General features: G+C 49.4%; 1 protein-coding gene across 1 annotated transcript in view; it reads right to left on the bottom strand.

Annotated features, from left to right (window-relative positions):
• dnah1 (dynein, axonemal, heavy chain 1) overlaps positions 1-27405 on the bottom strand; it is a 995196-nt gene that overhangs the window by 207324 nt on the left and 760467 nt on the right. Inside the window, 4 exon segments of the mRNA XM_038812191.1 lie at positions 12185-12310; positions 13654-13785; positions 18190-18381; positions 25803-25970. Of these exon segments, the coding sequence (XP_038668119.1) occupies positions 12185-12310; positions 13654-13785; positions 18190-18381; positions 25803-25970 (618 nt within the window).

Genomic DNA, 27405 nt, shown 5'->3' with positions numbered 1-27405 from the left:
GAGCAGGATCTGAAATTATTATCGCGGAATATTCCGCATTCCTCACCCCTAGCAGCAGGGCTCTCCCCATCACAAAAAAGTCTATGCGTGAATACACATAGAACATAGAACAGTACAGCACAGAACAGGCCCTTCGGCCCTCGATGTTGTGCCGAGCAATGATCACCCTACTCAAACCCACGTATCCACCCTATACCCGTAAGCCAACAACCCCCCCCTTAACCTTACTTTTTAGGACACCACGGGCAATTTAGCATGGCTAATCCACCCAACCCGCACATCTCTGGACTGTGGGAGGAAACCGGAGCACCCGGAGGAAACCCACGCACACACGGGGAGAACGTGCAGACTCCGCACAGACAGTGACCCAGCCGGGAATCGAACCTGGGACCCTGGAGCTGTGAAGCATTTATGCTAACCACCATGCTACCGTGCTGCATTATGCACTGGGGAGAAAAAGGAGAATTCCCTGCCCCCAGGGCGCAAAAACCGGCGTGGATCTGCTCCTTCATGAATGCTGCCAGTACCTTTGTAGCCCCTGAAGGGGTCAGTCCAACTTCAGCTTAGATTGATCCAGTTTGGAGCAGTTCAAATCTCCCCCCAAATTCAACTGGTGCATATCCATATCCAGCACAACGTACCCTCCAATGTCCCTGTAACTATAACGTACCTGCCGCCCTGGTTTGCTACCACCTTCTCCGTCTGGAACCAATTTTATTAATAAGTATTGCTACCCCCCTGGGACCTGCTATCAAAGCTCGAGCGGAACACCTGGCTAGCCTACCTCTTACAGAACCTTATCTGGTCCGTTACCAAGGTGTGTCTCCTGCAAAAGCACCACATCTGCTTTCAAACTTTTTAAATGAGTGAAAGCACTTGCATGTTTCACTGGGCCCCCCAAACCCCGCAAATTCCACACATCCAATCACATTGGTGGTCTCTCACCCCAGCTCCCCTTCAAATCAGCCATTTCCATCATGACAGCTTATTCCCCTCCATCCACCTTACTCCTGAAACTATAGCCCAAGATGGCTGCCTGCCCCGCCGAACGAATGGGGCAAAGTGTTCTCCCCAGTCACCGTCAGCACTCTCCCCCCATTCCCATCCCAGAAATCCCCCAGCCTGTTACTCTCAAACCGCTACCTCTCTCCTCCATCCCCTTCCCCTCATCATTCACTCCTTTGAGACTCAACGATACCTGCCTGAATAGGTCTCACAAACTGCAGACCTTCCACCCACCTCGCTCCCATTCACTAGCCAATCTCACTCAGCTAGCAAGGTAGCCCCCACCCCCGCCAGAGCCTAAAATACCCAAATAAACAATCAAAGACAAAAGCCAGACCCCAAATCAAAACCAAAACGCCCCCACCCCGGCCTTCCAACATCCAAACCAGCCCAAAAGCCCTCCATCCTCCCCCCAACCAAATGTTCACTACACTGCTGTCTCACAGCTCCAGAGTCCTGGGTTCAATTCCGGTAACAGGTGACTATCTGTGTGGAGTTTGCACTTTCTTCTTGTGTCTGCCTGGGTTTCCTCCTGTTGCTCCGGTTTCCTCCCACAGTCCAAAGATGTCCAGGTTAGGATTGGCCATGCTAAATTGCTCATTAGTATCCAAAAGATAAGGTGGGTTACAGGGATAGGTTGGAGGCAAGGGCTTAAGTAGGATTCTCTTTCCAAGGGCCGGTGAAGACTCGATGGGCCAACTGGCCTCCTTCTGCACTGTAAAGTCTGTAAAGTCTATGAAACCTCAACCACCCCTTTATCCAAAAAATAGGAAAAAGGGAAAGAGCCAAACTGCAATAATTTCAGTTACTACCAACCCTGTATAAACAAGAGAAAATAAAGGGGGTGAGGGAACAAGGGAAAAAAACATACACAAATGTTACTGCAATATTCTCATACAGACACCACCCAATCACCAACCAAGTTCCAATGCAAGCCCCTTCAGTCCAGTCCAAGCCTTTCAATTTTTTTTTGTAAAACATCTTTATTTTCCATTTTCACATTTTTCTTCAGAATTTACACCCACCAACAAACATTAAACGGTAACAAATACAAAGTCAATCCCCTTATCAACAACAATGAGCCCATCCTCCCACCACCCCAAACAACGACCCACCCGACAATATAAGCATCAAATAAAACAAACCCTCCCACGGTTGGAAAAACAAAGGAAAAAAGAAAAAGGAATCAGGAATCGCCTATGGTCACCATTGACCTATAGAGTCCAACCCCCTCCCCCTAACATTCAATGCCATCCAATCCCCGAAAGAGTACCGTAAATGACACCCATAAATTGTAAACACCCACCCCACCTCCCAAACTCCTCCCCTCCACTTCCTCTCATAAAACCCCTCCCCCCAACCTCTGTTCCTTCCCGCCCAACTTTCCACCCCGGCTAGACTCATCGGAACCTGTTCTGTCAGGCTTCGATTGCCGCAGCCCCTCCCCCCACCTCAATCGGCTTAAACCGGCCAGCATGGAGGCCCCCATCCGGGTCTCTTTCCCCCTTGCCCGGTGTGGTGAATGTATTATACTAATAATCAACCAGTGTATTTGTATCTGTGCTGTCGCACTTGTATTTGTAAATTTGTATCTGTGCCAAACTGTTGCCCTTGTGGGCTTCTCCTAATGGCCATTGTATGGCATCATCCATAGGGGAACATGTTGGGGTATGGCCCCTCCCCATTGAAGGGAGGTATAAAGAGCAGTCGACCTGCAGGCAGTTCTCAGCATTTGTTCAGTTGCAGGCAGGCACTGTTCTAAGTTGATTAAATCTACGGTTTACTTCTACTCATGTCTCAAGTGAATTGATGGTTGCATCAATTTAATCAACTTAAATGCAACTATGGAATTGGCCCTCAAACCTGACCGACTGGAACTCGATCCGCAGGCCGCTGAGGCAAAATAAATTTTTTCGCACTCGCTCCGCTGCTTCAAGGCCTATCTCGCAGCCTTCTCAACACCTTCTGTCACCGACGAACAGAAGCTGAGCCTCCTCCACTGTTCAACTCAACGGGGCCTCCTCCTATGCAGACGCCCTCGCGATGCTCGAACGCCTCTATGTACGGCCCGTGAACGAGGTCTACGCACGGCACATCCTCGCCACTCACCGCCAGCGTCCCGGGGAATCGCTAGACGAGTACCTACGCGACCTCAAAGTCCTCGCACGCAGCTGCAACTACCAGGCCGTTACGGTCACTTAACATATGGAACTCGCCATCCGAGACGTCTATGTGGCGGAAGTTCGGTCCAACTATGTGAGACAGCGCCTACTCGAAAAGGGGGCCCTGGACCTGGATCAGACGGTAAAGTTAGCCTCCTCTCTGGAAGTAGCGTTCCAGAGCCTTAACGCGTTCCCGGCTGACCACATGACCCCCTCGTGGACCCCCGACCAAAGACTACCCCAGGCCTGTGCCGCGCGGCCGCCCGCCCATCATGGGGGCTATCCTGCTATTTCTGCGGTCAGTCCCAACACCCCCGGCAGCACTGCCGGGCCCGTAACGCGAACTGCAGCAGCTGTGGGAGAAAAGGACATTTCGCCAAAGTTTGCCTGGCCAGGTCCAAGAACTCTAACTCACAGGCCCGATCCTCAGACTCACAGGTCCGCAGACCCCACAGTGTGGCAGCGTGAGTCCCGACTCCGCCCCCTGCAGACACGTCATCAGCCTCGTGCTATCCGTGGGGGCAGCCATCTTCCAGCCCTCACAGCACATGCGACTCACGGGGGCCGCCACCTTGGCCATCCTCCCCCATGCGGCTGGCCACGCTCTACCAACAGGGGCCGCCAACTTGGCCGCCATCTGCTACGCCGCATGACGTGTACGATCAACAAGAGCAGCCATTATGGAGCCGCCCCAGCACCTCCGACCACGCCGACTACCCGCAACTCAGCGCGGTCACCCTGGACCAGTCACGACCCAAGCACCTCCGGAGCTCTACGATGACCGTCCGGGTAAACGGGTACGAGACGCCTTGCCTTTTCGACTCCGGGAGCACAGAGAGCTTCATTCACCCGGACATGGTAAGACGCTGCTCACTCACAATTTTCCTGCCGCTCCAAACCATCTCCCTCGCCTCTGGGTCGCACTCGGTGCAAATCCAAGGGTGCACTACTGCAACCCTAGCAATACAGGGCACCGAGTACGCCAATTTTAAATTATATGTACTCCCAGACCTCTGCGCTCCTCTCCTATTGGGACTAGATTTCCAATGCAACCTCAGGAGCCTAACCCTGAAGTTCGGGGGGCCCCTACCCCCACTCACCATATGCAGCGTCGCGACCCTAAAAGTCGATCCTCCCCCACTCTTTGCAAACCTCACCGCTGACTGCAAACCAGTCGCTACCAGAAGCAGGTGGTATAGCATACAGGACAGGACTTTTATCAGGTCCGAGGTCCAGCGACTCTTGCGGGAGGGAGTCATCGAGACCAGCAATAGCACCTGGAGAGCTCAGGTGGTGGTCGTCAAGACCGGGGAAAAGAACTGGATGGTTGGAGATTACAGTCAAACCATAAACCGGTACACGCAACGCGATGCGTACCCCCTTCCCCGGATTGCACACATGGTAAACCAGATCGCACACTACCGGGTGTTCTCCACGGTGGACCTGAAGTCTGCATACCACCAGCTCCCAATCCGCCCGGAGGACCACCACTACACGGCTTTTGAGGCAGACGGCCGCCTTTTCCACTTCCTCCGGGTCGTCTTTGGCGTCACGAACGGGGTTTCGGTGTTCCAATGAGCAATGTACCGAATGGTGGACCAGTACGGGCTGCGGGTCACATTTCCGTACTTGGACAATGTCACCATCTGCGGCCTTGATCGGCAGGACCACGATGCCAACCTCCACAGATTTCTCCAAACCGCCCAAACCCTAAACCTCACGTACAACAAGGAGAAATGCGTTTTCCGCACAACCAGAGTAGCCATCCTCGGCTACGTCGTGGAAAACGGGGTCCTAGGACCCGACCCTGACCATATGCGCCCCCTCCTGCAACTTCCACTCTCCCACTGGCCTAAGGCCCTGAAGAGGTGCCTCGAGTTCTTTTCATATTATGCCCAGTGGGTCCCCAACTATGCGGACAAAGCCCGTCCACTAATCAAGGCCACCATCTTCCCACTGGCGGCTGAGGCCCGCCAGGCCTTCAGCTGCATCAAGGCGGACATTGCCAAAGCCGCAATGCGCGCGGTGGATGAGTCCGTCCCCTTCCAGGTGGAGAGCGACGCATCAGAGGTCGCTCTCGCCGCTACCCTCAATCAAGCAGGCAGACCGATAGCGTATTTTTCGCGCACCCTCACCACCTCCAAAATTCGGCACTCCTCAGTCGAGAAGGAGGCCCAAGCCATCGTGGAAGCCGTACAGCACTGGAGGCACTACCTCGCTGGTAGGAGGTTTACCCTCGTCACCGACCAACGATCGGTAGCCTTCATGTTCGACAATACGCAGCGGGGCAAAATCAAGAATGATAAGATCTTGAGGTGGAGGATCGAACTCTCCACCTATCATTACGATATAGTATATCGTCCTGGGAAGCTCAACGAGCCCCCAGATGCCCTGTCCCGCGGCACATGCGCCAGCACGCAAGATGTCCGACTACAGGCTATCCACGATGACCTCTGCGGCCCGGGGGTCACCCGGCTTATCCACTATATCAAGGCCCGCAACCTGTCCTACTCCACCGAGGAGGTCAGAGCCATGACCAGGGACTGCCAGATCTGTGCGGAGTGTAAACCACACTTCTATCGACCAGATAGGGCCCACCTGGTAAAGGCATCCCGGCCCTTTGAGCGCCTCACTATCGACTTCAAAGGGCACCTCCCCTCCAATAACCGTAATACATATTTCCTCAATATTATTGATGAGTTCTCCCGCTTCCCCTTTGCAATCCCTTGCCCCGACATGACCACGTCCCCCGTCATTAAAGCCCGACAGAGTATCTTCACCCTGTTTGGTTTCCCCAATTATGTCCACAGTGACCGGGGCTCGTCGTTCATGAGCGACGAACTGTGTCAGTACCTGCTCAGTAAGGACATCGCCTCGAGCAGGACTACCAGTTATAACCCCAGGGGAAACAGGCAGGTGGAGAGGGAGAACGCGACGGTCTGGAAGACCGTCCTACTGACCCTGCGTTCCAGGAATCTCCAAGTTTCTCATTGGCAGGAGGACCTCCCCGATGCGCTCCACTCTATTAGGTCCCAACTTTGCAAGGCCACAAACGAGACCCCTCATGACCGCCTATTTGTTTTCCCTCAGAGATCCACCTCAGGCGCCTTGCTTCCGTCCTGGCTGAAGACACCGGGGCCGGTCCTACTCAGAAAGCATGTCAGGAGCCATAAGTCCGATCCTCTGGTAGAGAGGGTCCAGCTCCTACACTCCAACCCCCAGTACTCTTATATCGAACACCCCGATGGCCGACAGGATACGGTCTCCCTCCGGGACCTGGCGTCTGCCAGTTCCACCACCACCACCACCGCCCCTCCACCACATCCCGCCCAACCTACCACGACCAGTGCCTCTGCCCCTATATGGCTCATGCACTCCCTCCCGCCCATCATCCCCCCTTCACCGATCCACAGGAATAAAGCTCCAGAAGAGACGCTCCCGGAGTCCACGTCTGTACCCGCACCGGCGCCCTCACTACCGATGCCAGCACGGATGAGTTCGACACCTGGGCCAGCAACAACGCCAGAGGTTCGGCGATCACAGCGCACAATCTGTGAGCCGGACCGGCTGAACTTATGAACCCGTCACCCCCGCCGGACTTCATTTTTTAAATAGGGGGTGAATGTGGTGAATGAATTATACTAATAATCCACCAGTGTATTTGTATCTGTGCTGTCACACTTGTATTTGTATATTTGTATCTGTGCCATACTGTTGCCCTTGTGGGCTTCTCCTATGGGCCATTGTATGGCATCATCCATAGGGGAACATGTTGGGGCATGTATGGGCTCTGCCCATGGCTCCTCCCCCTTGAAGGGAGGTATAAAGGGCGGTCGACCTGTAGTCAGTTCTCAGCATTGGTTCAGTAGCAGGCAGGCACTGTTCTAAGTTGATTAAATCTACGGTTTACTTCTACTCATGTCTCGAGTGAATTGATGGTCGCATCACCCGGTCCCAGGAAAACCAAGAAATCTCCTTAAGCACACAACCCCTGCATACACACCCAAGCCCCAAAGAAACATCATTGCAAATGAAAGTCCCCTCTCTTCCCTTGTCCAAATGTATACAACGTTGGCTCATTTAGCACATACACCAGCACACAGTGAAAATATAAAGTTACATGAGGCTACATCGGTACATGACCATTTTTCAATTCAGCCACAATCCTTCTGCCTTCGCAAACTCCTCCGCTGCTTCTGCCATCCCAAAATAAAAGTCCTTGAATTTGTAGGCCACCCTCAACTTTGCTGTATATACTATGCTGCACTGCATCTTGCTCATGTACAGTGCCTTCTTCACCCAGCTAAAGGCAGCCCGCCTCCTCGCCAGCTCCACCGTAAAGTCCTGATATATGCGTATACCAGCTCCAGCCCACTGCACTACTCGCTTCTGTTTTGCCCAGCACAGGACCTCCTTCACACTGTACCTACGAAAACACAGAGTCACTACTCTTGGCGACCCACTCTCCTTTGGTACAGGCCTCCACGACCGATGAGCCCGATCCAGTTCATATCGGGAGTGATCATCCCCCTCCCCAACAGCTTCATCAACATCGTGGCAAAATACTCAGTCGGACTCGGGCCTTTCACTCCTTCTGGAAGACCCACAATCCTCAGATTCTGTCGCCTGGAACATTTTTCCAAGTCGTCCGTTTTGGCTCGCAGACCCTTGTTGTTCTCTATCACCTTTTGTATCTCCTTCCCCATTGAGGTAAGTTGATCGCTGTGCTGCAATAATGTCTCTTCCACTTCCTTCAGCGCCTCACCTTGCTCCCGCACCCCCGCCACTGCGCTCAATACCTCCGCCCTCACCGGGGCAATCGCCTCCTCCACCAGCACTTTCAATAACTCCCCATCTCCTTCCTCATCACCTCCATGTGTTTTGTGAACTGCCTTTGGAGTTCCACGGCCATCACCTTAGTAATTTCTTCAGCCGTGGGCAATGCGGCCTCATCTGATGCCCCAGCCTCCACTTTCCTTGCCATCCCCACGGTGACCTTTCCACTCCCCGAAGGACTTTCAGCCGCTTTTTTCACGGCCATTTTTAAACTTATTTTCGACATTTCACTTCACTGTGCCTTCTCCCTGCTTTTGCCGCCTCCGTTGCCCCTGGGACCGGGCGTTAAACTCCGAAAATGGTGTTCCCGAACGGGAGCCCTCCAATGTGCGGTTGCCTCCCGCCCGCCGTCACCGGACGTCCCCCAAGCCTTTCAGTTTTGATAAATTCCTCTGCTTCCTCCACCGTCTCGAAGAAATGGTTTTTAGCCTTGTGCATAGCCCTCAGCCTCATCAGGTATGCCACGCCAAACCAAACACCACTCTTGTAGAGCACTGACTTCACCCTGTCTTCTTGCCAATTCTGCCACAATGTCCTGATATATGCGGATACTGCTACCTTCCTACACCTCCTGATTCTCCTTGGCCCACTTCAGGACCCGCTCCTTCGACCGAAAGCTGTGAAAACACGCTGTCTCTGCTCGCGGTGGTTTGTTGCCCCATGGCTTCACCTGAAGCGACCGGTGGGCTCGATCTAGCTCGATTGGGCTAGATCCTCCTCCCTCATAAACTTCCTAAACATTGGCTTCAAGTATTCAGTAGGCTTCATCCCCTCCACCCCCTCAGGCAGCCCATGATCCTGATGTTCTGCTACCTTGACTTAGTCTCCAGGTCGTCGACCTTCGCTCTCAGGCCCTTAATTCTTTCCTCCACCCTCCTCAGCTCACCATCTAGGCCAACTGATCGCTGTGTCGCGACAGCATCTCCTCCACCCCATCCAACAGCTCGCCATGCTGTCACATTGTCTCCTATATCAGCACCAAGGCATCATCCACTAACATTCTGAGCGTCTTCATCATTTCCCTCCCATGCTTCTCGAAATGCTTGCCGAAATTTAAAAAATTTTTTTTATTAAGGCATTTATGTAAACAACAAACAAAACAAATAAGAGCAGAAGCAAAATTGTACAATGTAATACATAAACAGCCCTTTCCCTCCTCCCATCCTGCCTCCCCCATTTTTAACCCCCTTATTTTACCCATTTCCCCCTCTGCTGACAGCTCAATCCTCCTTAAAGAAGTTAATGAAAGGCCTCTACCTCCGAGTGAACCCATCGACCGACCCTTGAAAGACGAACTTGATCTTTTCCAATCTCAGGAATTCTGCTAGGTCGCTCAACCCCGCTTTTGGCAGCTCCGAGTCCCTCCACCTAAGCAAAATCCGTATCAGGGCTATCAGGAAGGCAAAGACCAAGACATGGACCTCTCTCGCCCCCTGGGCTCCTGGGTCTTCCGACACACCAAATATCGCTACCTCTGGGCTTGGGGGGACCTTCACCCCCAGCACCTTGGATATTATGTCCGCAAACCCATGCTAGAGCCCCTTCAGTTTCGGACACGCCCAAAACCTGTGGACATTGTTCGCAGGCCACACCAATCCTCTACTCCCTCAAAGAACCTATCCATACTTGCCACCGTCATATGCCCTGTGAACTATTTTAAACTGAATAAGATTGAGCCTTGCACATGACAGGGATGCATTCACCATCCGCAGAGTCTCCTCCCACATCCCGGCCTCCACCTCCCCTCCCAGCTCCTCCTCCCACTTCTGTTTAGCATATCCTATCGGGGCTCCCTCCCAGTCCTTGTAGAGATCCTTGTAGACCTCGGACACCTTCCCCTCCCCTACTCCCCAAATAAAGATTATTATTATTATTGCTTCCTCCCTCAACGGCATCTTATCTTGCAGTCCCAAGGGCGGCAACCCAGGAAAGGATGGCACCTGCCTCCTCACAAAATACCGGACCTGTAAGTATCTAAACCCATTTCCGCTGGACAGTGCGTGTTCCTCCTCCAGGTCCTCTAAATTCGCAAAGTTGCCCCTACAAACCAATCCCCAAACTGCTCAACACGCAAGCCTATGGTTATCACAAATCGGTTCCCACACCGAGGCACCCTCCAGACTCAAATGCTGCCTCCACTGCCCCCATACCCTCAAGGCTGACACCACCACTGTACTCACGTAGTGCTTGGCTGGCAAGAATGGTAGAGGCACTGTCAACAATGCACCCTGCAAGAAGCCACCTCTATCCGCCCCCACACCGCCACCTCCCGGATTATCAACTTCCTGACCATAGTGATGTTAGGCACCCAGTGGTAATTCATTATATTTGTCAATGCTAACCCTCTCCCTCCTTACCCCCACTCCAAAAAAGCCCTCTTGACCCGCAGGGTCTTCCCCGCCCACACAAACCCCGAGATCAACGCACTGATCTTTTTAAAGGATTACTTCGGAATGAAGATCGAGAGGTCCCGAAATATAAACTGGAACCTTGGCGGCAGTGTTATCCTCACTGTCTGCACCTGTCCCGCCAACGACAATGGCAGCACATCCCACCTCTTAAAATCCCCCTTCATCTGCTCCACCAACCGAGCCAAACTTAACTTATGCAGCTGTGCCCAACCCCACGGCACCTGGATGCCCAAGTACCTGAAACTCGCGCCCTCCACCTTGATCGGCAGCTCCCCCAAACCCTTCTCCTGCCCTCTGGTCTCAATTGGGAACACCTCACTTTTTCCATGTTCAGCTTGTATCCGGAAAACCGACCAAAGTCCTCCAAAGTCCCCATAATTCTGCCAATGCCCCTCAATGGGTCTAAAATATGTAGCAACAGGTCATCCGAGTACATGAAACCCATTGCCTGACTCCCCTTTCCCCTCACAATCACTTTCCAATCCCTCGATGCTCTAAGCGTCATTGCCAATGGCTCTATTGTCAAGGCAAAAAGCAACGGGGAGAGCGGGCACCCCTGCCTTGTCTCACAGTGCAACTTAAAATGTCCCAAACTCATCTGCATACTTGCAACCGATGCCTTATAAGCAATCGGACCCAATCCACAAACCACTGCCCAAATCCAAATCATCCCAACACCTCCACAGATATTCTGACTCCACCCGGTTGAAAGCCTTCTCCACATCCATCGCCACTGCCACTCCACTGCTTGCCTCTCCAGGGCATCATAATCACATTGAGTAGCCTCCTCACATTTGCCGACAACTGCCTCCCCTTCATAAATCCCGTTTGGTCCTCATCAATCACCCCGGGACACAGTCCTCAATTCGCGAAGCAAACACCTTCCCTAGCAATTGAGCATCCACATTTAACAACGATATTGGACGGTAGGATCACATTGCTCCGGATCCTTATCTTTCTTTAGTATCAGGGATATGGATGCCTGCGATAGTGTAGGTGGGAGCTCCCTCTCTCCCTGGCCTCATTATATGCCTTCACCAGCAGCAGCCACAGATCCCCCCCAAAAACTTTTATAGAACTCCACCGGGAACCCATCCGGGCTCAGGACCTTCCCTGCCTGAATCGCCCCCATACTCTTCATCACCTCCCTCAAACCAATGGGGGCCTCCCATCTCTGCACCAGCTCCTCGTCCACCCTGGGAAACTCCAGCCCATCCAGGAACCGCCGCATTCCCTCCCCCCACCGACCGGGGGCTCTGACTCATATAACCTCCTATTAAACTCCTCAAACACCCCATTTACCCCCATCGGGTCCAGGATCACCCTTCCCGACCCGTCCTTCATTCTACCAATTTCCCTCGCCGCCTCCTGTTTCCTAAGTTGGTGCACCAGCATCCTACTCGCCTTCTCCCCGTACTCGTACATTGCCCCACTGGCCCTCCGCAACTGCCCTACTGCCTTGCCCGTGGACACCAGCTTTCCAAAGTCATAATTATCGTGTTTTCATTAACCAATGACTTGGCAAAATATTCCACGGCCAATACTGTTCAGTCAAACAAATAGATCTGTCAATACATCAATCCACAGACTGAGTATAAAGAGGGTTTGTTGGGGACTTCTTGTGGCGACATGTAGAAAGAGGTCACACCTAAGGTAGCTTGACTAGAGTCTTTGCTTTTTGGTTACTTCTGGGAAGTAACTTGAACAAGATACTTCTGGGACTTCCAGTTATCAAACTGTTGTCAAATTAAAATAGAAAGAATGAACTACCTGCCAGGATCGTATCTTCACAGCATCTCCTAATGTTGAAATCAGACTGGATTCTTTTGTATGCGGAAGACCAAGCACAACAAATTCTCTCAGCCATTCATCATTCATTGCTGCACGATATTCTCCCTAAAAGTTAATTTAGGGTGTGTTAAAAATAAATAGCAATGCGGTAATATAAATAAGCTGATATAACTAACACTGAGAGTTTGTAAGGTGTGCTGATACATTTCTCTTACTCCCATTTCATTTCTTTTATTATTTTTGGTCCGTGGACCCATAATCAAAATGTGTCAGAACATCGTGTTCCCAGGATTTATATTTGGAGAAGAGAGACCAGACTCATCGGCGCTGCGTGAATCTTAGGAACCTGCTTTGGAAGGGGTTGGTTTGATTGGCTAACTGGCAACTAGTGGGTTGGCCAGGGGCAGTTTTCTGCCTGACAACAGTCAGTGACTGGTTCCTGTGTGATACTTTCTGAGAGAACTGAGCAGAAATTTTCAGATCGTGGAAGGAGGAGGAATGCGCTTTCTCTCTTTCTCTTGCTTGCTGAAGTGAAGAGATAGCTTTATTGTTCTAAAACCGGTGAATGCCTGGCACATCTTTGATATAACCTTGAAATAACCCTGGATCTACAAAGAAAGTAGACAACCTTGTTCGACAAAATTATCTCAAGCCTTGAAGGAAGAAGTACGAAAACAAAAGCCAAACCTCAGAAATACACGAACTAGAAGTCATCCTTCTAGATCCTTTATCCTTTTATGTAATTAATATTTTCTTTACCTCTCAACCACCCTCTTTGTGTTGTTTGTCTGTGTGTGTGTGTGTATATAGAGAGTAGGGGTAGTTAGAAAGGGGCAGGGAGGAGGGGTTTGGAAATCAGATAGTAGATAGCCAGTTGTATTTTTCCTATTAATTGTAATTATTATTAATAATAAAAGACTACTTGAGTTTAAATTTACAAACCCGGTGACTGTAGTCAATTTGACTCAAGAGAAACTCTAATCTAACTTCATCTGTGTTGCGACTCCAGGTCAAGTGGGGCTGGAATTGACCACACATTAGCCCAGAGTTTGGAACACTTCAGCAACTCTTATAACCTGATGGATTTATTCCAAAACTCATTAGAATCTCAAGCTAAGTGAATTTGTGTGCTCTAAAATGGAGATAAAAATCTTAAACCCTGACTCCCTCCCAAATCCCAATGCGCATTCTGCTTATGTCATGAATATATTGTTGAGGTGATTTAAAAAAAAACGACATTATGAAATTGAGATAAATGTTGTCGACTACACAAGGTGAATAATGGAAGAGCTCTTTTTACATTCCATTGGTATAAGAAATTACAGTGATGGAGGGAAGTGCCCTGTGCAATATGCTGGGCTGGAGTGATGCTACGGAACATTAGGCCACTTATTGGGCTAACAGACAAGTGCTGTTCGAAGTGAATTGAAGGGTTTTGTGTTACTTACTGTGAACGGTCCCAAATAAGCCACATATCCTCCTGCGATTAACACATCCCCAGCTACATTATTGATCATGTGGTTCAGATTCTGGATAGTTTCTTGCCAGCGGATTTTCTCATCAGATAGTCCATTTAATAACTATGGAAAACCAAATAAAATTCTTTTGCTGCAGAATCGCAAATTGTCCTCACAAATAATGGGGTATAACAATTTAAATAACTGGCAATATTTTTCTTCATGCAAATGAAAGGAATGATTAAATAGCATCAAAAATCTGAACTTTTCTTGATTGAATTACCAAGGTTCATTCTATTAGATATGATTATTGATGATATTAGTGAATGAATAGCCACTTAGCATGTTAATAAGACATTCCTCTGCCCACTAGTTTAATTATTTAAATTAAGCATCCACCCACTAATATTGCAAGTAGTCATTTTCAGACTTGTGCCTCCTGTTTAATTGTGAGTTATTTACAGTATAGTTACTTAAAAAATTGGATTTTACTCAGAGTCGGGGAGGAAGTGGGGGGTTGGGCAGATTTTTATGAGCTTGGGAAATGTTGAAAAATGGATTTGCCTCAGGGCCTGACAAATGTAACAGTAGGACATGATTACTAAAAGTTGTCTGGTTGTTGGAAGAGTAGGCCTTTACCAGTAGACTGCTGCAAGGGATTGCAAAGGAGGGAAAGGATTAGAGGCCTTTTGGTGAGATTGGAAGAGTCAGCGGTGTATGAGATTGGAGTCCTTGTGGGATGGGGGGGAGGGGGGAAGAGGAGTTCAAGGCCCTTGGAGAAATAGTAAGAAGTCTTACAACACCAGGTTAAAGTTCCACAGGTTTGTTTCAAACACTAAGGGCGGGATTCTCCCCTACCCAGCGGGGTGGGGGGTCCCGGCGCCGAGGGTAGCGTGAACCACTCCGGCATCGGGCCGCCCCAAAGATGCGGAATCCTCCATACCTTCAGGGGCTAGGCCCACCCCAGAGTGATTTGCACCCACTGGCCGGCGGGAAAGGGGCTTGGTGCCACGCCAACCGGTGCCGAAGGGCCTCCACCGGCTGGCGCGAGTTGGCACATGCGTGGGAGCGCCCCAGCGTGTGCTAGCATCATCCCCACACATGCACAGACGGCTTTGTTTCTGCACCGGCAATGGCGGGCTGCTACAGCCGCCGGTGTGGAAGAATAGAGTGCCCCCACGGCACAGGCCCGCCCGCGGATCAGTGGGCCCCGATCGTGGGCCAGGCCACCGTGGGGACACCTCCCGGGGCCAGATCCCCCCCGCGCCCCCTCAAGAACCCCGGAGGCCGCCCGCGCCGCCAGATCCCACCCGTAAGGACCTACTCCAATTAAACCCGGTGGGACTGGCAAAAAACAGGCGGGACTTCGGCCCATCACCGGCTGGAGAATTCAGGTGACCCCGGGGCCCATTGAGTCGCGCCAGTCCCCGCCATTCTCCGAGGCGGGCGGCGCGATTCATGCTGGGGTGATTTTTGGGGGGCCGGAGAACTTGGAGGACGGCGGGGGCAGGATTCATGCCAACCCCTGCCGATTCTCCGACCCGGCGGGGGGGGGCCAAAGAATCCCGCCATAGCTTTCTGAGCACTGCTCCTTCCTCAGGTGAATGGATTCACCCGAGGAAGGAGCAGTGCTCAGAAAGCTAGTGTTTGAAACAAACCTGTTGGACTTTAACCTGGTGTTGTAAGACCTCTTACTGTGCTCACCCCAGTCCAAAGCCAGCATCTCCACATCTTGGAGAAATGGGGAGGGCCTTGAAGGATGACTGGCAAGGTTGATGGTGGAGGAGATCAGAGGCCTTTTGGGGGAGATTGGAAGAGTTAGAAAAGGGGGATTGTAAGAGTTAGAAAAGGGAGTTTGGAAGAGTTGGGAAATAGATGGAAGGTCCGGGAGGGCTGGGTGTCTGGTTGCTGGGGGATGAAGCAGGTAAACTGGATTTAGTAGGTAGAAGGCACTCATTTTCTAGATTCAGCAGTCCTTGCCTCCTTTTAGCTGACAGCTTGACGGAGGTCAAGGAAATCTGTCTGGATAGGGTTAAATAAAACAGTTCTGCAGAATGGTCATCTGGATTTGAAATGTTAACTCTGCACCCGATTGAACTGTCTCATCGCGCCTGAGTCTGGACTCATAAGGCCGTTAAATCACGCGAGAGACCTCTTGCGAGATTTGCAACGCTCGGGGCTCCTCGTGAGAACTAACAAAATCTCACAAGACGTCATGATCTGGATCTCGTCCTCACTGGGTGAGATCCAGATTTGCATATTTAAGTGAACAGTTAGCCTTACTTAAGTATGTCTGCGCCAGTGTCTCCCAAGGCCCTGGATCGAACACCTGTGTCTGGGAGACCACGCTGTGGTAATGTTTAGCGTTGGTCCACACAACCATGGACCAGGTGTAAATGTACCGGGGGAGGGGGGGGGGCTGCCCTCCACCCCTGCCCTCCACCCCTGCCCTCCACCCCTGCCCTCCACCCCTGCCCTGCCATTTGGAGGCCCTCCAGGCCACCGGAGGACCCCGAGTGATCGGGGCCTGGGCAGGCAGTATACTGGCACTCCTGCTGCAACCCAGGCACCTTAGCACTGCCAGCCTGGCACCATGGCACTGCCCAGGCACTCAGGGTGCCCATATGGAACTTCTAGGCAGGCAAAGGCACTGCCAGGGTGCCAGGCTGGCAGTGCGTGCCAGGTGCCAGTTTGGCACTGCCAGGGATCAGGCCTGGGGTGCCCTGCCCTTATGAGGTGGGGTGAGGGAGGCTCGAATAGCTTCTGGCAGGTAAGGTAGGGCATTGGAGGGCGAGGTTTGGGATCGAGAGATTGGGTGGCATTTAAAAATGGCACCCGATCTCTTCCTGCACTGACCAGCTGATTTCCCATTTAAACCACCTCACGCCGCCACAACACCCGCTAGCAGGGGTGCACTGCCGGGGGAAAAATGAATCCTGACGACTGGAGAATTTTGGCTGAGAAGGTCAAGATGCAGAATCAGTTTGGAGGTAGATAAAAATACCAAGGGAAATAAGTAGTTTGACACAATATAACAATAGAGTGTACAACAGGTATACAATAATGCGGGTTCCTAAAAAAAGATCTGCAATGGGTGATACATTGGACAAGTCAAATTGGAAAAGGTAACCTTGAGGATGAGTTCATAGAGTGTATTTTGGACAGTTTCTGAGAACAATACATTTTGGAATCAACCAGAGAAAAGATAATTTTGGACTTGATAATATCGAATGAATGGCAAAACATGTTCAAAAGGCTAAATGGGTTATTCCTGCTCCCATTTCTTTGTTCTTCTGTAGTTCTGGTAAAAGGGTTCAGTAAAAGTGCAAGCTGAATTCCTGAGTCTAGAAATGAAAGGGATGATATTCTGCCTGATAGTAATTTTATGATATCAAATGTACTTCAGGCAAAAGAGGTCCAAGAAATTCCTCCAAGTCGAGATATGACAAAAGCATGAATGAAAGTTTCAGCAAGAGTTGGGATGAGATCGGAGCTTCAGAAGGTGATGTTATAGAGATGGAAGTAGATGGCATTTATGATATAGAGATATCACTTGGAAGAATCCGTTTTGGCGACAAAATTGGGAGCAGTGCCTGTTTTTGAATTTTCCGCCCACTGAAAAGTGGTGTACACTAGGAGTATGCCGCACCGATTATCCATGGTCCAGGCCACTGCCTGAGGCCTGCCCCGCGATGATCCATCCTCAACTGGCCGAGTTCATGACGGCGTGGGTTACGTGTGCTAATACCATTCGTGAACTCGGAGTTGCGGCTGCGGACTCTGTCCGGGGCTGCCACAGTTGGGGGAGGGCCGATCCACGGGCAGGGGGGCTTCACTCAGTGTTGGGGGCACTGTGGGCGGGCGGTCCAGGGCGCACGTGCGGCCAAAGGGGGAGCACTACTTTGGCAAAACAGATCCGCGGGCTGAGCCCGCCATGAAGCATGGTGCCACTGCTGCAGGCCGACGCCGTGTGCATGTGCGGCCTCGGAACTGGAAGTGCTGAGGGCCGTATCAGCAGCTAGGGCTGCGAGCTCTATGCTGCCTCCCTGCTAGCCCCCATCAAAACAGTAAATCGGTGGCCGTTTTATGCCAGTTTTTCTGGAAAATCCAGCCCAATGGCTTTGATCTTTGCAATGTTTAGCAATGTTGGACAAACAGTCTGACACCAGAAAGGGGAGATCTTTAGGGAGGTGAATGTCATCAATGTATGCAAGGAACCTTTTTCCATGTCTTTGGATGATGTCATCAAGGAGCAACATGCAGATATGCTCATGAGGACTCCAGAGGTAATAGTAGGTTGGGTGACTTGTCTAGAGATGCTTTGGCACTTGGCAATGATTGGACAAGCTGGATACAATTGGGTTACTCTGTGCTGCAGCATTTTGCAACCTTAACATGCTGCGGTTGGTTAATTTACATTGTTAAGAAGCTGACAAACTGTTTTGGCACTGAACTTTACCCATGTTTAGAGTAGAGTTCCTCACACTAACACAATGGGTGTAAAATAGAAATGTGTGTGCTTATTACCTTATCAGCTCTGATTAGTCTCTGCTCACACTGCTCACACTTATTTTCTAGCTCTTCTTTCTTTGCTACACAGTCCAAGTATTTTGCTTCAAGAGCAGCTATTCCAAGTTCCACATCTTCCAGGCGACTCTTTGCTATCTCTAGAATCTTCTGAGTCTCATCCAAATCTTCCTGAGCTTCACGGAGAGCTTGCTGTGTAAAAAAAAGGGAAATAACCATTACTAGTACACTATGCTTTACAATATGCTTTACAAATCATTTAGTAAAATATACATTTAATGTATTGTTGCATATCCTGCATATGGTTATGAAAACTACACTTACCTCGTTGAGAGTAGAGGTTGGGAACTTCAACTCCCGATGGACTTCGGAGCTTTGTGTTTTGAAAATATTGTTATTGAACTTTTAACATTTGAAATCACAAATTCACAGGGCCAAACAAGACCAACAGATATATCAACAAAAGAAGAAGTTCCGGAGGCTTCTGGTGTTAACATGTGGGTGGAGGTCACGTGTTGGGTGGCTCCTGCTAGAACTTTAGTTTTGGGCCCTTTTCACTCTGATTGAGGGGGAAATGTTATATGATTGATCTCCAGGAAAGTTGTGGCAACTAAAAGATGTTCAAAATCCAGAAGAAAAATACGGGGTCAAAAAGGTGTGAGTGATAGTCCGCCTGAGACTTGGGTTCGGTGCAGAGTTCTGTGGGAGGAAAGATGGCAGGAGCTAGCTTGCCAGGTGATTGTGCCCATTACAGTGGACAAACTGGCTGAGGTGATGGAGATGGAGTTTGAATGAAAGTTCACCAAGCATTTTGAGAGGCATCGAAAGGAGAGTTGTTGAAGGGGGTGGAGGAGGCACTGTGGCGGCACAGCGACCAGAACACCTCAATGGGAAAGCAGATATGGAAGGTGGAGGAAAGTAATAAAGGGCTGAGAACCAAAGTGGAGGACCTGGAGAACAGGTCACGGTACAGAATCTGCGGCTTGTGGGACTGCCTCAGCAGCTGGAGGGCCAGAGACTGATGGAGAACTATGCGGCAATGTTCGGCAAATTGCTGACAGAGGATGAGGACCCCTCCCTCTATGAGCAGGATTGGGTTCACCGGTCGCTACGGCCAAAGCGGAAGGCAAATGAACCACCAGGAGCTGTGATAGTTTGCTTTCATAGCTACCAGGTGAAGGAGAAAGTGCTGAGATGGGCGAAACAGAATTGAGAGGTGAGGTTGGAAAGCAGTGGTATTCCTAAATATCAGGATATCACGGTGGAGCTGGCAAGATGACGGGCGGTGAAGGCATTGTTGCGCAAGAGCAATGTGTGGTTTGGGGTGGTCTGCTTGCTGAAGTTAAGAGTTACACACAACTCCAGGGGCTATTACTTTGAGATGGTGGAGGAGGTGGAGGTGTTTGTGAAGACTGAAGGACTGGGATTGAACTGAGTTTGGAACCTGTTTTTCTTTATGTTGTGGTTGGGAGGGGATGGTTTTGGGACACTGGGGTAATATGTTGGGATTTGTTTCCCTTTATTTAAGGGTCTATTATGTTGGGTTGTTTGGAAGGACTGGGTGTAAGGGGCCTTTCTGTTAATTTTTTGGTATTGGGCAAGTGAGGGGAGGGGCTCTGGCAGAGGCCTCATCGTTGGTAAATGCAAGTTGGCTAGTGAACGCGAGAGTGGTGAGGGGAGGGCCGCGGCTATCGGAACGTGTGGACAGGTTTCAATGGACCTGGGAGGTCTGAATGTGGATGGGGAGTATGCAGGGGGAAGTACCTGGGGGGTTTCTGAGAAGGGGCAGAGGTAGCTGGCTTAAGGTGACTAGGGGGCGGGTTGGGTCCTGCTCGCTGGGTGGGGCTGGTAGCAGCAATCATGACCACTCATGAATGTTTTGCTTCTTTCCTTTCTCTTTCTGTGGATACAATTTTTTTCTTTAAAAAAAACAGTCAGACAGTTACATGAGCAGGGTGCGTATAGAGGGCTATGGGCCAAATCCGGGAAAGTGGGACTAGCTTAGTGATTGAAACTGGAAGGCATGGACAAGCTAGGCCGAAGGGCCTGTTTCCATGCTGTAAACATCTATGACTCTATGGCTGATAGGAGAGGGAGATGGGGTGTGTGTGTGTGTGGGTGTGTGTGTGTGTGAGACAGATCCCCGGTCCAAATGGTAACATGGAACTTGCGGGGATTGGGTGCACCGGTGACGCGAATGAAAGTCTTCTGGGGTTTGAAGAGCACGAGAGCCGACGCGGTGCTGTTGCAGGAGACCTACTTGAGGGTGAAGGACCAGATGAGGCTTTTGCAAGGGCTGGGTGATCAGGTGTTCCACTCGGCTTTCATAGCAGGGCTCAGAAGGTAGCGATAGTAGTGGGTAAGAGATGAGGTTTCATGTGGAGAAGGTGGTGGCAGACCAGGGTAATAGGTATGTCATAGTAATGGGTGCTTTAGAGGGGAGGCTGGTGTGTTGATTAGCGTGTGGCCCCCGAATTAGGGTAACATAGTCTTTGTGAAGAGAATGTTGGCCGCTGCACTGAATTTGGATAGACATCAGTTAATTCTGGGTCAGGACTTGAATACAGCGCTGAATCTGAAGGTGGATAGGTCTAAGCTGCGCTCGCTGACCCCCTCGGTGTGGGATGGTGGGGGGGGGGGGGGGGGGGGTGTGAAGGTGTTGGCTGCATCATTTATGAAGAAGAGGGAGGGAATGGATCCATGACAGGGTAGGGAGTATTCCTTCTTTTTGCCAGTGCATAATGTGTACTGAAGGATCGACTTCTTTATTATGGGCAACGTGTTGTCGAGGGCAAGGGAAGTGGAATACTTGGCGATTGTTATCTTGGACTATGCTCCACATTGGGTGGATGTGGTCCTGGTGAAGGAGCCGGCACAGAGGCTAGTGCAGAGGTTGTATGTAGGGCTACTTGCAGACCTGAAATTTGTGTAGATGGGAAAGGTGATCGAGGACTATGTTTGGTTCAATAGGAATGGGGAGGTCTCACCATCAGTGGTCCTGAAGGGGGAGGGTGAACAGTCAGAGGTCGTAGTACACATCGGTACTAACAACATAGGCAGGAAGAGTGGTGAGGTCCTGCGGAAGGAGTTCAGGGAGTTAGGCAGTAATCTAAAAAGCAGGACCTCTAGGGTTGTAATTTAAGGATTACTCCCTGTGCCACGTGCCAGTGAGGCTAGAAATAAGAGGACAGTGCAGCTAAACACGTGGCTAAACTGGTGGTGTAGGAGGGAGGGTTTCAGATTTCTGGACCATTGGGATCTCTTCCGGTGCAGGTGGGACCTGTACAAGAAGAATGGGTTGTATCTAAACTGGAGGGGCACCGATATCCTGCCTGGGAGGCTTGCAAGATTCGGGAGGATTTAAACTAGTATGGCAGGGGTGGGAATCAGAATGTTAGTTTAGAAAGTGTAATAACCAAAGGGGAAATAGAGAACCAAAATAAGAGAACAACATTATCCTCAGACAGAGCAAAAAAGGTGACCAATGTGAGAAGGGAGGTGGTCAATGCAGGATTGAGGGTTTTGTACCTAAACGCACGCAGTATACGGAACAAGGTAAATGAGCTTGTTGCGCACATTGAAATTGGCCGGTACAATGTTGTGGGCATCACAGAGACGTGGCTGCAAGGGGATCAGGACTGAGATCTAAATATCCAAGGATATGTGTCCTATCGAAAGGACAGGCAGATGGGTAAAGGGGACGGGGTTGTAGTTAGTGAGGAATGAAGTTAAATCGATAGCAAGAAGCGATATAGGATCAAAAGGCAGAGAATCACTGTGAGTAGAGTTGAGGAATCGCAAAGGTAAAAAGACCCTGATGGGAGTTATCCACAGGATGTGGGGCAGAAAATAAATCAGGAGATAGAAAAGGCATGTAAAAAAGGCAATATTACAATAATCATGGGGGACTTCAATATGCAAGTAGACTGGGAAAATCAGGTTTGTAGTGGATCTCAAGGAAAGGAATTTGTGGAATTCTAAAAGATGTTTTTTTGGAGCAGCTTGTGACAGAGTCTACAAGGGAACAGGCAATTCTGGATTTGGTGATGTATAATGAGGCGGACTTGATTAGGGAACTTAAGGTGAAGGAACCCTTATGGAGCAGTGACCACAATATGATAGAATTTACCCTGCAGTTTGAGAGGGAGAAGCTGCAATCAGATGTAACGGTATTACAATTAAATAAGGGTAACTACAAAGACATGAGGGAGGAGCTGGCCAGAGTTGATTGGAAAAGGAGCCTAGCAGGGAAGACAGTGGAACAGCAATGGCAGGAGTTTTTGGGGGTTATTAGGGAGGCACAACAGAAATTCATCCCAAGGAGGAGGAAACATGCTAAACGGAGGACAAGGCATCCATGGCTGACGAGGGAAGTCAAGGACAGCATAAAAGCTAAAGAAAAAGCATACAAAGTGGCAAAGATTAGTGGGAAGCCAGAGGATTGGGAAGCCTTTAAAAATGAGCAGAGGACAACTAAAAAAGCAATAAGGGGGGAGAAGATGAAATATGAGTGCAAGCTAGCTAGTAACATAAAGGAAGACAGGAAGAGGTTTTTTCAATATATAAAAGATAGGAGAGAGGCAAAAATAGACATTGGACCACTGGAAACTGTGGTTGGAGAAGTAATAATAGGAAACAAAGAAACGGCAGAGGAACTGAATAGTTACTTTTGTTATGGGCTAGAGTTTAGAGAACCCCAAAGTGTATCATGGAGTTCACCTGACCCACAACTTTTAATAGATTGTGGTATGGGGAGCACACGGCCCACTCTACAGGTGTGGTACACCAAAAGTGGAAAAGTATTTTTTAAAGCAAAACAATGTTTATTCTATGAACTCAAGTTAACCTTCTTAAAACATACAGTGAACATCTTAGCAACCATTAATTCAAATACTAACCCCCAAAAACTACAACACTAAATAAACCTTTAAGCTTTCCTTTTTAACATCCATACAACTTAAAACACCTTCTACCAGAAGCACATTAGGTTTATATTCATTACTTAGAACATTTATAATTCAGAATTCACCAAATGATCAAGAGATAGTCGTTTGATGGCAGAGAGAACTGCAGTACACCTGCTTGGTCTGGCTTCAGCTCCAACACTGAAAACGAAACTAAAACACACCCTGCAGCCTGCTCAAAAACGAAAGTAAAAAGCTGACAGACAGCCCAGCCCCACTACATCACTGCAGTAGTAAACACACATTTCTTAAAGGTACTCTCACATGACACTTTATATCAGTATTCAAGGTAGAAGACACCAGTGGGATGCCAGAGCTCCAGGAGGATCAGGTGTTGCAGTGACCATCGCTAAGGAGAAGGATCTGGGGAAACTGAAAGGTCTGAAGGTGGATAAAGCACCTGGACCAGATGGATTACACCGCAGGGGTCCAAAAGAGATAGCTCAGGAGATTGTGGAGGTTGTGATCTTTCAGGAATCACTGGAGGCAGGAAGGGGCCCAGAGGACTTGAAGGTGGCTAATGTAACATCGCTGATTAAGAAGGAAGGGAGGCAAAAGACGGGAAATTATAGGCCGGATAGCCTGACATCAGTCATTAGTAAGATTTTATTATTAAAGATGAGATCGCGGAGCACTTGGAAGTGCATTATAAAATAGGACTGAGTCAGCACGGCTTCATCAAGGGGAGGTCATGCCTGCAAATCTGTTAGAGTTCTTTGAGGAAGTAACAAGAAGTTAGACAAAGGAGACCAGCGGATTGTGGAGGCATTGGTGGTGATCTTTCAGGAATCACTGGAGGCATGAAGGATCCCAGAGGACTGGAAAGTGGCTAATGTAACACCGCTGTTTAAGAAGGGAGGGAGGCAGAAGATGGGAAATTATAGGCTAGTTAGCCTTCGGTCATTGGTAAGATTTTAGAGTCCATTATTAAAGATGAGATTGCTTGTACTTGGAGTACTTGAAAGTGCATGATAAAATAGGACTGAGTCAGCACGCCTTCATCAGGGGGAGGTCATGTCTGACAAATCTGCTAGAGTTTTTTGAGGAAGTAACAAGGAAGTTAGACAAAGGAGAATGAGTGGACGCGATTTATTTAGATTTCCAGAAGGCCTCTGACAAGGCGCCGCATAGGAGACTGTTAAATATGTTGAGATAAATATGGTGTTAAGGGTAAGATCATGGCATGGATAGATGATTGGCTGACTGGCCGAAGGCAGAGAGTAGGGATAAAGGGGTCTTGTTCAGGATGGCAGCCAGTGACTAGTGGTGTGCCTCAGGGGTCGGTGCTGGGATCACAACTTTTCAAAATGTACATTAATGATCTGGAGGAAGGAACTGAAGGCACTGTTTGCAGATGATACAAAGATCTGTAGAGGGACAAGTAGTATTGAGGAAGCAGGCGGGCTGCGGAAGAACTTGGGCAGGCTAAGAGAGTGGGCAAATAAGTGGCAGATGGAATACAATGTAGAAGAGGGAAATGGAGTCATAGGCTATTTTCTAAATGGGGAGATGCTTCGGAAATCAGAAGCACAAAGGGACTTGGGAATCCTTGTTCACGATTCTCTTAAGGTTAATGTGCAGGTTCAGTCAACAGTTAGGAAGGCAAATGCAATGTTAGCATTCATGTCGAGAGGACTAGAATACAAGACCTGGGATGTACTTCTGAGGCTATATAAAGCTCTGGTCAGACCCCATTTGGAGTATTGTGAGAAGTTTTGGGCCCCGTACCTAAGGAAGGATGTGCTGGCCTTGGAAAGGGTCCAGAGGAAGTTCACAAGAATGATCCCTGGAATGAAGAGCTTGTCTTTTGAGGAACAGTTGAGGACACTTGGTCTGTACTCGTTGGAGTTTAGAAGGATAAGAGGGGATTTTATTGAAACTTACAGGATATTGCGAGGCCTGGATAGAGGGGACTTGGAGAGGATGTTTTCACTTGTCGGAAAAACTAGAACCAGAGGACACAATCTCAGACTAAATGGATAATCCTTTAAAACAGAGATGAGGAGGAATTTCTCCAGCCAGAGGGTGTTGAATCTGTGGAAGTCTTTGCTGCAGAAGGCTGTGGAGGCCAAATCACTGAGTGTCTTTAAGACAGAAATAGATAGGTTCTTGATTAATAAGGGGATCATGGGTTATGGGGAGCAGGCAGGAGAATGACTCAATGGGCCAAGTGACCTAATTCTGCTCCTATGTCTTAAGGTCTAATTCAATGGGATTGGACTTCGACTCAGTCTAACCACTATCAAATAAGCTACCAACTCTAACTGTTAATGACACACCAGTAGGCAACTGTCACCTGAGAAACTAGCTAATAAGAGGCCAGAAACGAAAGAGAAAATGCTGGAAAATGTCAGCAGGTCTGGCAGCATCTGTAGGGAGAGAAAAGAGCTAATGTTTCGAGTCCGATGACTCTTTGTCAAAGCTAACATACAGACCTGCTGACATTTTACAGCATTTTCTCTTTCATTTCAGATTCCAGAATCCGCAGTACTTTGCTTTTAATAAGATGCCAGTGTCTTCAGGAGAAGAGGAATGAAGTTGACGGGAACAGGAATACAAAATATTCACAAACTATCAGTTTATGTTCAAGCCTGTCTGAAACATTTGGAACACAGCTTTAAAAAGAAGACAACAAGTGATGGTACGTACCCTTTTAGGTTCCACAGCTCTAGCGATGAAATGATACTTGTGCATAGCCCGAACCCACTGGCAAATGGAAGTACAGGCTTTTGAAACCTTGGCAATAGCAGCAGGCATGAAGTCGTCATTGTCAATGTACGGTTGGATCAATTTGATTACAGATTCGGGAATGTTATCCTGGCAAGATACAAGAATGCCTGACAGTTACAGACTACATTTCTGTGGAGAAACTGAGGCCTGGAAATTCAATGGGTTCTCCAGATCTCCTGGAGATACAGTGCAACAGCCATTTATGCCTTTTCTGGGTGGTGGAAGAGGGAAAATAATTGTTCTGTAATGGCAAGTGATCGTAAGAACACCACAGAATCTGTGGCTAGCAAATTATATAGAATATACATTGAGGTCAACGCTGGTGATTATGCTCCATATGAACTCTCTCCCACTTTACTTCAATTCATCCTATCAGCATAGCTTTCTGTTTCTATCTTCCACACACACTTGTTCAGTTCTTCATTAAATGCATCTCTGTATTTAATTGGTCATTATGATAGCGAGTTCCAAGTTCAAATCACTCTCTAGGATTAAGGGCCGGAATGCTCCGACCCCCCGCTGGGTCAGAGAATCGTCGCCGGGGACGTAATTCTATGCAGTGTGGAAAATCGGTGCCATCAGCACCGGCATGGTCGGCGCAGCGCCGGTCGGGGTATGCACCGACTCTCTGGCCCAGGCCGGCGTGCCAATTCTCCGGCCCGGATCAGCTGAGCGGCTGTCAACAAAAAGCCAAGTCCCGCCGGCGCCGTTCTAATATTCTCTGAGGCGGGACCTCGACGTTGAAAGGTCCGGGAGTGGCCTGTGGGGGGGGGGGGGGGGGGGGGGGGGGGGGGTCGGCCGGGGGCGGGAGGGGGCCTCTGTAGGGCCTAGCCCTCTCTGCCCCGGCCTCTTTTTCCTCCGCGCCGGCTCCTGTAGCCCTATACCATTTGGCGTCGTGGCCACCGCGGGGAAGAAAGCCATGTGCTAGTTGGCGCCGCCCCAACTGCTCATATGCGGACGCTGCGGCGCCGGGTTGAGGCCGGGATCGGCAGCTCCAGGTCCGTCCTAGCCCCCTGTGAGAGGGTAGAATGGAGTCCCGGAAACACTCCTGTTTTACTCCGCCATCGGCACTTAGCCGCCCGTTGGGAGAATTCCGCCCAAGGTTTCTCCTAAATTCAATCCTGAACTTATTGATGACTATATTATAATTATGGGAAGAAGGATGCTGATTTGATAACTCAGTAGTACCACGGATTGGGATGAATGGACAACCTGTGTTATTTTTCCCATTAAACCATGCAGAATTAAATTTCTATTGCCAAGATGTTGAAGGGAACAGGCATACAAAACATTCACCTGCTATTAGTTTACGTTTAGCCTGTTTGAAACATTTTGGAACACAGCTTTAAAATTGAGTGAGGACTTGGCTATAGTTCACGCCTTGTACTCCATAGACTTATTTCTGGTCTCACATAAGCAACTTACATTAATATAACATATTTAACGTAGGAAACTGACAGCTACCTTAAAAGGCAATCCAAAAGTCTTCTGTAGATAATGAATGGTATAAGTGTAGTTAAGA

The sequence above is a fragment of the Scyliorhinus canicula genome, chromosome 11 (genome assembly GCF_902713615.1).
Source record: "Scyliorhinus canicula chromosome 11, sScyCan1.1, whole genome shotgun sequence".
NCBI classification, from domain to species: Eukaryota; Metazoa; Chordata; class Chondrichthyes; order Carcharhiniformes; family Scyliorhinidae; genus Scyliorhinus; species Scyliorhinus canicula.
Note: the sequence above shows the minus strand (reverse complement) of the source record. Positions and strands in the feature narration are given on the sequence as shown.